The 13,075-nt window shown below is 42.7% G+C and overlaps 1 protein-coding gene across 1 annotated transcript; it reads right to left on the reverse strand.

The window, feature by feature from the left end:
- Positions 1-11,142: 11,142 nt before the first annotated feature.
- Positions 11,143-11,529, reverse strand: LOC109237723. Its single transcript, XM_019404077.1, has one exon. It carries the CDS (start codon positions 11,527-11,529, stop codon positions 11,143-11,145), a length of 387 nt encoding a protein of 128 aa, XP_019259622.1.
- Positions 11,530-13,075: the final 1,546 nt, after the last annotated feature.

A 13,075-nucleotide genomic window follows, 5' to 3' on the forward strand; every position in this document is an offset into this window, starting at 1 on the left:
GTACGGGTTATAACATCTTTGATTCGTTTAGCGCCCAGACCTCACGATACTTTCTTAACACTTGTTTTAACCCATAATTATCTTCGTAAAGGTCCTTAAACACATAATGATTCAATTAATACACATTATAACATGAAAGTACAGGGTGTAACATCCTTTCCCATTAGGAACATTCGTCCTCGAACGTTAACTCTTAGAGGCTTGCGAAAAAATTCACTAAAGTCTCCTCTGTAAACTAGACTAAAACCAACCTGCACTCAACCAGAAAGCACATTATACATGACACGCATGGCCAATATCTATAAATGCAACACTTGGCCTCATACGGCCGTCAATCACAAGTACTACAAGTCAAAAATAAGAGGCCACCTCAGGACCTATTGGTTTGAATGGGGCTGTGCTGTAATATCCCATCCCGAGACATATCTTTAGTTTGAAATAGATGGGGGTATTTATGCTTCATTTCTTCCTCTGCTTCCCACATCATCTCTTCCACATTCTTGCTTCTCCATAAAACCTTCACGGAGGCTATCTTCTTATTTTGGAGCTGGCAGATTTGTCGGTCTAGGATGACAACTGGAACTTCCTCGTACGATAAGTCCTTCGTGATCTCTACATCATCAGTAGGAAGCACTCGGGTTGGATTCCGAATGCACTTTCGTAGTGTAGATACGTGGAAACCGGATGGACGTACTCTAATTCAGGAGACAACTCTAACTCATAAACTACTCGTCCCTCTCTTCGATTATATGGTAGGCAAAGGCCCTGTTAGAACTACAGTACAACTACTGGCTTGTAAACATATTCTGTCAGTCAGTCCGGTATGTTGGCCATGTAGGCCTTGTGTGTATTTTATTTTGGTTTGTCAGCTGTAGTAGTTATGATGGCCATGCTACCATAGCTTTACACAAAAGTTCAGTTAGAGACAATCTCCGTTCAGTTTTATATTTTGTTTCACAAATTGTCCTGCATTGTGGTCTTTCTGGCCAAATTACCACATTGTATATTCAGAGCCCCCCAGTCTCAAGTTGGTATGCTCGGCCAAGTGAGGCATTTGATGCCAGTCTCGCCTCTCTAAGTTTGGGGCGTGACAAATATTTCTCGAAGATCTTATGATTCAAATGTATGAATCCATGAGAATTCAAAATATATAGTCAAATCCATGTGAAAATTACTTACCCACAAAGTAGGGATACAAATCTCCCCAAAAGTCACCTCTTAGCGAGCTCCAAATCTCATTATAGTAAAGATAAGACAAACAACTCAAATTATAACATTCTGCCAGTAATTTTTGCCTTTGCGGAAAACTTGGTCGCTTTTGTAATGTCGCTTCAGCAGAGTTTCCCTTGCAGATGCAAACTCCACATAAATAATCCGACCTTCACTTCTTCGCTACGCTGTCCACTACTGTAGAGCCGCGATTGCGCTCACCCTCATAGTTGCGCAAGCACTTCTTCGTAGCTACGTCTTTCCATGCCCATGCCAATCTCTGCTTCTGTGCACGCTTCTCCGCTTCTGCGATTATGCAGATGTGCTACCTGGGACACTTTTGCGACCTCGCACTTGCACAAAAATCTCCGCATGTGCGACACACCAAAACCACTTCTGCCAACATGCAACAAAATAATTCGGATTCAATCTGAATAACACCGAGCCTCTCAGAACCCAGTTCGATCATACCAAATAGTCCAATTACCTAGTCCAATCATACAAGGACCCGAACCGTCGCGAATAACATCAAATCTAAAAATCGAAGACCAAAAATCTATCTCTTAACTTTCAAATCTTCAAACTTTGTGGAACACGTCCGAATCAAGACTAAGCATTCCGGATTTAAACTAAACTTTGCACACAAGATCCAAACTACTACATGAACCTATTCCAAGTCCCAAAAAGACAATCCAAGTCCACAACAACAACATACTGTCACGATCCTAAACCGGACCCGGTCGTGATGACGCCTACCGTGAAACAAGGCCAGCAAATATAAACCCCCAAACCAATTAACAGTTATAATAATTCATATTTAAGTCATTAATAAGTGATAAATCCCAAAATAAAGAGTGAAAATAGAACATTTGCGACAAACGACATAGCCCGACATCGGGGTGTCACCAATCATGAACATCTAAACATCCGTATAGGAGTATGAAAAGACTACACAGTCTAGTACAAAGCTAGTACAAGGAAAGTAAAGATAGGAAGGAGAAGCACTGGGCTACAAACGCCGAGCAGCTACCTAGTCAACTCCAAGTAAGCCTGCGTTGGAAGCAAATCAGCCCTCGCTAGCGTGGCCCAAGACTCCTGAATCTGCACACAGGGTGCAGGGAGTAATGTGAGTACGCCAACTCAGTAAGTAATAAAAGTAAAGGCAGCTGAGCGATAAGAAAACACGTAAAACACAGCAAAATGCTACAACCAGGCAACATAAAACCAGAACCATGCAATAAAACAGTAAAAGCTCGTAGAAACACCTTAGTTCAGTAAAAACCTCTTTAAAATATCTTTTATCAGTTTAAACGAGTGAATGAAAACATGGATAAAAGATAGAAACATAAATCAGCCCCTCAGGCAAAATATCAACAGAATCAGCCCCTCGGGCTATCTCATAATCACTCGTATTAGCCCCTCGGGCAATAACATGGAACAACATCAACCCCTCGGGCTACATCACATCACAAACTGGGTACCCGCACTCACTGGGGTGTACAGACTCCGGGAGGGGCCCCTTACGGCCCAAGCGCAATAACAAGCGATCTCGTGGCAAAATCAACAGGCTCTCGGCCTCATATCAAGCCATCCCGTTGCATAACAACTCAGGCCCTCGGCTTAATAATAATGAATCAGCACAACACCACTGCGGCGCGTAGCCTGATGCCATAATAACCTCATAACACAGGCCCCCGGCCTCACTTAGTCAGAAATCTCTCAAAAGCCACTCGGCATAGTAAAATATGATGCTCAGACCAATATATTATTGACGATGTCACAACAGAGTTAATATGACTGAGTTATGAAAATAGTATAATACAGCATGACTGAGTACAAATATGAAATCAAAACAGTGAGGAATAGTAGTAAAAATCCCCTAACGGTTCAAAAACAGTTGGCAAGAAGCCCAAATATGGCATTCAGCTCAAAACATGATGATAGTAAACAGTTTTCAATCAAATACGCGATTAAACAGTCATATAGGACGGTCTAAGTCACAATCCCTAATGGTGCACGACCCCACGCTCGTCATCTAGCGTGTGCATCACCTCAAAGTAGCCCAACGATGTGAAATCCGGGGTTTCATACTCTCAGGACAGCATTTACAATCATTACTTACCTCTATCCGGTCCAAACTCTATCCAGCGATGCCTTTGCCTCTCATCTAAGCCTCAACTGGCATCCAATCTATCAAAAATCAGAATCATGACGTCAAAATATGCTAAGGGAATGAAGCCCACGCGAAAATAATTAAATTACAACACCAATCCCGAAATTAACCAAACTCGACCCCCGGGCCCACGTATCAGAATTCGACAAATTTTACATCAATAGAACCCTTATTCTGCCACGAGTTCATGCATACCAAAAGTACCAAAATCGGACATCAAATGGCCCCTCAAATCACCACTCAAAGCTCTCCAATTAATCAAGCCCTAATCCCCAAATTTACCACTGATTTTCCCTTAAATTTCATGCTAACAACGATAAAAATCACCATAATAACGAGCGTAGTAACCAAGGACCTTACCTCAATGAATCCCTCTGAAAATTTCCCTTGAAATGGCTCCCAAAAGTTTCACCCCAAATGAAATATTGAGAAAAATGGCCAAAAATCGCGAAGGGTGAAATATATACCTTCTGACCCAGGGATTTCGCACCTGTGGTCCCGCTTCTGCAGTCTAACTCACCGCATCTGTGGTTTTCACTTGAAATCTCATTTCCGCATCTACGATTAAACGACAGCACATGTGCTATCGCAGGTGCACTCCAATAGGCGCTTCTGCGGTTCCAGCTGACCTCCCTTTTGGCCGCATCTGCGGCTCCATCTCTGCTTCTACGAGTCCGCACATGCGGTCCCCTAGCCGCAGGTGCGGTTATGACAGCAATAGAAAAACTTCAGCTGCCAAACCCAACTCAAAATCTTCCGTCAACCATCTAAAATCACCCCGGGGCCCCCGGGACCTCAACCAAAAGCACAAACAAGTCATCTACCACTATCTAAACTTATACCAAATCTTCAAAATGCCTCAAACAACATCGAATCAACCAAATCACATCGGATTCGAGCCTAAGGTTCCAAAAATCTTCCGAATTCTACTTTTGATCAAAAAGTCCATCCAACCACATTCAGATGACCTAAAATTTTGCACACATCCCAATGACACAACAGACCTACTGCAACTCCCGGAATTCCATTCCGACCCCTATGTCAAAATCACACCTACCAACCGGAAAACGCCAAAATTCCAATTTCGCCAATTCAAGCCTAAATCTACTACGGACCTCCAAAACACGTTTCAATCACACTCCTATGTCCCAAATCATTTCCCGAATCTATCCGAACCATCAGAATTCACATCCGAGCCCTTTCTCACATAAGTCAACATCCGATTCACTTTTCCAACTTAAGCTTACTCAAAAGAGACTAAGTGTCTCAAACCTTACCAAAACCTCTCCGAACCCGAACCAACTAACCCGATAACACATGATTCAGCTGAACATGACAATAAGAAGCAGAAATGGGGGAAACGTAGTGGTAACTCATGAAACGACCGGCTGGGTCATTACATCCTGCCCCTCTTAATCAAACGTTCGTCCTCGAACGGGTCAAGAAACATGCCTGAAGCCTCAAATAGGTGAGGATATCTTCTCCGCATCTCCCGCTCGGTCTCGCAGGTAGCCTCCTCCACGGGCCGACCTCTCTAACACACTTTCACTAAAGCTATATCCTTTGATCTCAACATTCGAACCTGACGCTCCAATATAGCCACTGGATCCACATCATATGTCAAATCACATCTAATTGAACCGCTGAAATCCAAAACATGAGATGGATAGCCTATATACTTCCGGAGCATAGAAACATGAAATACCGGATGCACTCTCGATAAGCTGGGTGGCAAAGCAAGCTCATAAGCCACCTCCCCAATCCTGAAGTACCTCAAGAGGCCCAATGAACTGAGGACTCAATTTACCTTTCTTCCAAAATCTCATAACACCATTCATGGGCGAAACCTTCAACAGAACCTTCTCACCAACCATGTAAGATACATCACGAACCTTCCTATCAGCATAACTCTTTTGTCTCGACTGCGCTGTATGAAGCCTCTCCTGAATCACCTTCACCCTGTCTAAAGCATCCTGCACCAAGTCTGTACCCAAAAGCCTAGCCTCACCCGGCTCAAACCAACCGATCGGAGATCTACACCGCCTCACGTACAAAGCCTCATATGGAGCCATCTGGATACTCGACTGATAACTGTTGTTATAACAAACTTCGCGAGCAGTAGAAACTGGTCCCATGACCCTCCAAAATCAATGACACAAACGTGCAACATGTCCTCCAATATTTAAATAGTGCGCTCGGACTGTCCGTCCGTCTGAGGGTGAAAAGTTGTGCTCAATTCAACCTGAGTACCCAACTCTCACTGTACTGACCTCCAAAACTACGAAGTAAACTGAGTACCTCTATCTGAAATGATGGAAACTAGGACACCAAGCAAATGAACAATTTACCGGATATATATCTCTGCCAATCGCTCTGACGAATAGGTCGTACACAGAGGAATGAAGTGCGCGGACTTGGTCAGCCGATCCACGATCACGCAAATAGCATCCAACTTCTTCAATATCCGTGGGAGCCCAACTACAAAGTCCATGGTGATCCGCTCCCACTTCCACTCTGGAATATCCATCCGCTGAAGCAAGCCATCTGGTCTCTGATGCTCATATTTCACCTGCTGACAATTGAGACACTGAGCTACAAATCCCACAATATCCTTCTTTATTCTCTTCCACCAATAATGTTGTCTTAGATCCTGATACATCTTCGCGGTACCCGGATGAATAGAATACTGCAAGATATGAGACTCCTCTAGGATCAACTCCCGATGACCATCCACATTGGGCACGCATATCCGACCCTACATCCTCAATACCCTATACTCACCAATGGTCACATCTGTGGCATCGTCGTGCTGAACTCTGTCCTTAAGGACAAGCAAATTAGGATCATCATACTGGCGCTTTCTAATACGATCAAATAAAGAAGAGCGAGAAATCGCACAAGCCAAGACCCGACTAGGCTCCAAAATATCCAACCTCACGAACAGATTGGGTAAGGCTTGAACATCAACTGCAAGAGGTCTCTCCCCAGCAGGAATATATGCTAAATTCCCCATACTCACCGCCTTCCGGGTCAAAGCATCGGCCACCACATTGGCTTTCCCCGGATGGTACAAGATAGTAATATCATAATCCTTTAGCAGCTCCAACCATCTCCGCTGCCTCAAATTGAGATGCTTCTACTTGAACAAGTGCTGGAGGCTACAATGATCAATAAATACCTCACAAGACACATCATACAAATAATGCCTCCAAATCTTCACGCATGAACAATGGCAGCAAACTCCATATCATGAACAGGGTAGTTCTTCTCATGGGGCTTCAACTGACGAGAAGCATAAACAATAACTTTACTCTCCTGCATTAACACACACCTAAAACCAACTCTAGAAGCATCACAATACACGGTATATGAACCGAAAGCTGATGGCAAAACTAACATAGGAGCTGTGGTCAAAGCAGTCTTGAGCTTCTGAAAGATCTCCTCACCCTCACCCGACCACATGAAAGGAGCACCCTTTTGAGTCAAATTGGTCAAGGGTGACGCGATAGATGAAAATCCCTGAACAAACCGGCAGTAATAGCCCGCCAAACCAAGGAAATTGCGAATCTCTGTGGCTAAGGACGGTCTGGGCCAACTCTGAACCACCTGTATCTTCTTCGGATCAACCTGAATACCCTCATTAGACACCACGTGCCCCAAGAAAGCCACTGAACTGAGCCAAAACTCACACTTAGAGAACTTTGCATAAAGCTTCTCCTCCTGCAATATCTGCAACACAACTCTCGAATGCTCCGCATGCTCCTACTGACTATGCGAATACACCAGAATATCATCAAAGAAAACAATGACAAACGAGTCGAGATACGGCCGGAACACGCTATTCATCAAATGCATGAATCATGCTGGGGCATTTATCAGCCCAAAAGACATCATAAGGAACTCATAGTGACCATATCGGGTCCTGAAAACCTTCTTAAGAATATCTGAGTCCCTGATCTTCAGCTGGTGATACCCTGAACGAAGATCAATCTTGAAGAACACTCCCGTTCCCTGAAACTGGTCAAACAAATCATCGCTGCGAGGCAAAGGATACTTGTTCTTAATTGTAACCTTGTTCAACTACCTATAATCAATGCACATCCTCATCGTGTCATCCTTCTTCTTCACAAATGGAATAGGTGCACCCCAAGGCGATACACTAGGCCGAATAAACCCCTTATCAAGGAGTTCCTGAAGCTGCTCCTTCAACTACATCAACTCCGCTGGTGCTATACGATACGGTGGAATAGAAATGGGCTGAGTGCCCTACACGAGATCAATACCACAATCAATATCCCTGTCCGGTGGCATGCTCGGCAAGTCTACATGAAACACATTGAAAAAATCCCTCACAGCAGGAACATAATCAATACTGGGAGTCTCGGCACCGACATCCCTCACAAAGGCTAAGTAAGAAAGAAAACCTTCCCAACTATACACTAGGCCTTCAAGAATGAAATCACCCTACTAGGAACATAATCGGTCGAACCTCGCCATTCACTATCTTAGCATTACAGTCCAAGATAGCGCAACATGGAGATAGCCAATCCATGCCCAATATAACATCGAAGTCTACCATACACAACAAGAAAAGATCCACTCGGGTCTACAGACCCCCAATAGTAACCACACACGATCGGTACACACATTCCCCAGCAATAGTATCGCCCGCCGACGTAGATACATAAACAGATGAGACTCACGTGGCGTATCCAAATAACGAGGAAAATATGATGACACAAAGAATAAGTGGAAACGGGATCAAATAATACAGAAGAATCTCTGTGGCAGACTGAGACAATACCTATAATCACAACATCTGAAGCAATAACATTGGGTCTAGCTGGGAGTGCATAGAAACGGGCCTGACCGCCACCTAATCGACCTCCCCCTCTAGGGCGACCCCTAGCTGACTGACCTCCACCCCTAGCTGGCTAGGTGGGTGGTGGTGAAGTAACTGGCACTGAGGCCGATGGTTGACTCCTCTACTGAGAGGAACCCCCAAGGCGAAAAGGACGCTACATCCATATATGACCCAACTCCCCTCACTCATAGCAACTCCCGGGTTCTGGAGACGGGGACTGAAGGGAACCTCTAGCACCAGAATTACTAGCATATACATCTAGCATAGAAGAACCCTGAACTGATGGAGCACGAGACGAACTCTAGGTCGGAAGGGCACTGAGTGATGAATGCCCCTGATGAGAACTATGAGAACCATGACCCGATGATGCCCCACGGTAACCTGGGCGAGTTGACTGAGCATGTCTGGATGGACGGCCACTGCCGTGCTGAAACTGACCTCTCAAAGGAGCACCACCATAACTACCAGATCCATGAGGCTTCTTGGCCTCCCTCTCCTCTCGCTCCTGGCGATGAACTGACTCAATCTCGCGAGCAATGCCAACAACCTCCTCAAAAGTAGCACCAGACACCCTTTCTCTGGTCATGAGAATCTAAAGCTGATATGTGAGGCCATCAACGAACTTCCTGATCCTCTCTCTATCTGTAGCAACCATCTAAATAGCATGACGAGCTAACTATAAGAACATCATCTCATACTGTGTCATAGTCATATCTCCCTAACTCAACTGCTCGAACTGCTTGCGCAGCTCCTCTCTACGGGACTATGGCACATACTTTTGCAAAAAGAGAACGAAGAACTGCTGCCAAGTAAGGGGCGCTGCACCTATAGGCCTACGCCTGTAATAAGCCTCCCACCAAGTGAAGGCGCCTCCAGAAAGCTAAAAGGTAGTAAATGCAACCCCGCTAGTCTCCAGAATACCCACCGTACGAAGAATCCTCTAACACTTGTCAAAGAAACCCTGGGCATCCTCGCCCTTTGCACCACTGAAAGTCGGAGGCTGAAGTCTACCAAACCTCTCCAATTGACGTTGCTCGTCCTCTGGCATAGCAGGAGCTACATAGTCCTGAACAACTGCAACCGGCTGGGCTGGATGTGCCTTGGTGTCTGAAGTCCCTGCACGACCTGCTCAAGTGTGCGAGTGGCAGGAGTCTGAATGCCTCCCCCGGTCTGAGAAGTAGCTGCGGCTGTAGTAGCTGAGACCGCCTGAGCTAGGCCAGTGCATACTGATAAAATCTGGGCCAGGGCCTCCTGAAGGCCTCGGATCATAATAGGCACAGCTGGTGCCTGATTTAGTGCTGCCAGAGCGTCCACAACTAGGACCTGATCTTGAACTGGGGCAGCTGGTGGATCTGCAGGTGCTGCCCTAGCTGCGGTGCAGGCCACACTCTTCCACTACCACAGCCTCGACCGCGTCCTCAGCCCCTAGTGGCCACAGCTGGTGGTACTGGTGGTTGTCCATCCCGACCGGTCACTCGTGTCCTCACCATGTGTGAGAGAATACAATAACAGAAGTTTAGTACTCGGATCAACAGATTCACATGACAAGAATTCAAGAATATCAACTTTTCCTAAAGGTTTTGCAGCCTCCCGAGGATAAATACAAACGTCTCTGTACCAATACACGAGACTCTACTGAACCTGCTCATGACTCGTGAGACCTATGTAACATAGGCTTTGATACCAACTTGTCACGACCCTAAATCGGACCCGATCGTGATGGCGCCTATCGTGAAACAAGGCCAAGCGACACAAACCCCCAAACAATATAACAGTTATAATAATTCATATTAAGTCATTAATAAGTGATAAATCCCAAAATAAAGAGTGAAATAGAACAACTGCGGAAAACGACACAGCCCGACATCGAGGTGTCACCAGTCATGAGCATCTAAATATCCGTCTAAGAGTATGAAAAGACTACACAGTCTAGTACAAGAAAGTAAAGATAGGAAGGAGAAGCACTGCGCTGCGAACGCCGAGCAGCTACCTACACTACAAGAAAAGTGCTGATTACATGGGCATTTTCCAAGGGATAAGATTAAAAAATCCGCAGATACTTCGATTTTCTGCGGAATTGCCTACCATAATAAGTCCATTGGAAAAACCTCCGTAGGTAATTATTACCTGGGAACTAAAATATCCACACGTAAGTTACCTGGGGATTTTGTATCCCCATGTAACTTACTTGCGGATTTATCAGCGAAACATCTCAAAAAATTCGCAATAATATTTTGGTAAAAATTCGTAAAAAAAGGGATTTTTCTTGGGAATTTTTGTAGGAAGAAATCCGCATGTAATTCCCCATGAAAATCCTTAAGTAAGTCCGTAGGTAATTTTGAGGTGAAAAATTATGGTCGAAAGGGATTTTCTTGTGAATATTTCCGCAAGAAAATTCTTTGAAAAGTCCCAAGTAAAATCCGTAGGAACACATTTTTGCAAGAAAATTCCCATGAAAATGTTGCATGTAAAACCCCATCAAAGTTCCCAAAAAATAATTTACAGTTAAATCACCATGTAAGATTTCCAATGAAACAAAGGAAATATTTGAAATCCCCAAGTAAATCCATAGTAGAAAAATTCGTATGTAATATTGGTAAGAAAAATCCCCATGTAATTGTTTTTTACAAGGAAATTACCATATAAAATTGACGCGTTTGAACATTTTTTCCCATGAAAATTTGCAAGTAATCTATGCATTTACAAGATGTTGTTTTTTTAATTTATTCTAGCTTATACTCTTACAATTCAATTATATTATCATAATCATAGTCATTCAACACATCTAATATAATTATAACAAAAATAAAAGATAATTCATAAATGTACTATCATATAATCCTTAATCAAAAACCAAAATATCTCAAATGTGAAACTTAATAGTCTAATGAACATCTCAATCATGATTATAGTCACTTTCATTCGCGTTACGAGGGATAGAACCATTTTCATTCACATCATCGGAGTCATCGTCACTTTCATTCTCAGATCCTTGATTGTCTTCTTGAGATGATAACTCATTTGAAGATGATGCATTCAAATTTACATACTTCTTCAATAAGTCTAATTCTTTCCTCATCTTCGTATTTTTGCGCCGCTCTTCTTGCAACTGAGCATATAAGTCAGCATTGGAAGCATGCACCTGAGATTTAATTATCTCATCAATTTCTCCTCGTAAAGTAGACGTTGAATGCTTAAGTGCATTTACAGATCGACCCGAAGAACCAAGTCCTGCAACCCTTTCTTTTTTCTTTCCACCAACAGATTGCACCCAAATGTCCATTTCACTTAATTGGCTTGCTAAATTAGTGTCTCCTACCTCAGTTGATGCACTTTGAGAACCTGACAGTTCTTGTTTTATTTTTTCAAAATTATTCTGCACCAAAATAAGTTATTTGATATATTATATAATACCAATACAATATCGTTCTCAAGAGAAAAAATTAATAAGGACAAGAATTAACTATTGTTCTTAGGAGAAAAAATATATAACATAGAGCCCAAAAATGGTGAACCAACTGCTCAAATATAACGACTCAAGAACAGAAGCTGAATCTTGGCAAAGAATGTGACTTTATGAAGCTTGTAACAAATCCACAATCTCATTCAAAGAAGAACTTTTACATCTAATATGAAGGGTGATCAAATAACCGAATATTGCAACAATGAAATAGAAATAATAGCATATAAAGAGAGTGACCAATATTGAACAACAAAGATGCCTATTATTACTCATTACAAGAAATTTCTAAACCAATTCAGATGTTTAGACTAACTCAAAAACAAAAAGAAAACAAATAGCTACCCATATTGTAAGTCAATAATTAAAATAAAGGTCTATATCAATTCTCTACCAATTCCATCAAATTTGCATCTTAATCAATAAAGATACCTATCACTTACTCATTAGATTATTCACATTTGTATGTATCCCCTTGTAATCCTTCTTTGGAACCAAGAATTAGCAGCATGCGTTAGGTATGAAACATCTTAAATAACGCACAAACTAGAATCACTTTATTTTACCGAACTCTTTGGCATGGTTGCAGATTTAGCTGCACTAGGATCTTTATTATTCTCATTGTAGGGAGTAAGAATCACCGGCCAACAAGAGTATGGCGATGCTGACTGACTATAAGGTGTAAATCCATCAGCACAAAGATCAAGTCTAACATTCCTAGGCTCTACAGCAAAGTTTGGATAGATTCGATCAAAGTGTTTCCATGCTTCTCCATCCGATGGGTGGCACAACACACCTTCTTCCCTTTGGTTTTTCTAGTTCCACTTCATTTGCTCCGCATATTTTGTCGAAGCATATAGTCGTTGAAGCCTAGGAATAAGCGGCAGGTAATGCACTTTCTTCCGAGGAACCTTTTTAGTACCATGCTTGCGCACACGTTCTTTGTAGCAGGGTTCTTTACAAAACTTACATTCTGTCATCTTAGTATCAGCCTTGTAATACAACATACATACGTTAACACAATAATCAATTTTTTGACTAGTTAGACCAAGCCCTGAAACTAGCTTTTTTGCATGGTAGTAATCTAGAGGTATCTTATTATCTGAAAGACTTGTATCCTTCATTAATTGCGCCATTGCATTAAAACAACCTTGGGACATATTGTACTCAGATTTACTACTCATCATTGTAACAGTTGTAGACAACTCCGAATATTTACATCCAGGACATAAAGGTTGTTGAGCTGAATTTAACATTTTATAAAATCTGGTAGCATCCACATTCGGTAACATTTCTATATTGGGTTCAACTTGATGCCCAAATTCTACGCCAGTAGCATCATAAATCATACTTTGATATCTATTTACAT

Source organism: Nicotiana attenuata, unplaced genomic scaffold (genome assembly GCF_001879085.1).
Source record: "Nicotiana attenuata strain UT unplaced genomic scaffold, NIATTr2, whole genome shotgun sequence".
Lineage (NCBI taxonomy): Eukaryota > Viridiplantae > Streptophyta > Magnoliopsida > Solanales > Solanaceae > Nicotiana > Nicotiana attenuata.

Excerpts from the sequence above, each read along its gene's own strand:
- LOC109237723 (XM_019404077.1), bottom strand. The coding sequence starts at position 11,529 with ATGGACATTTGGGTGCAATCTGTTGGTGGAAAGAAAAAAGAAAGGGTT.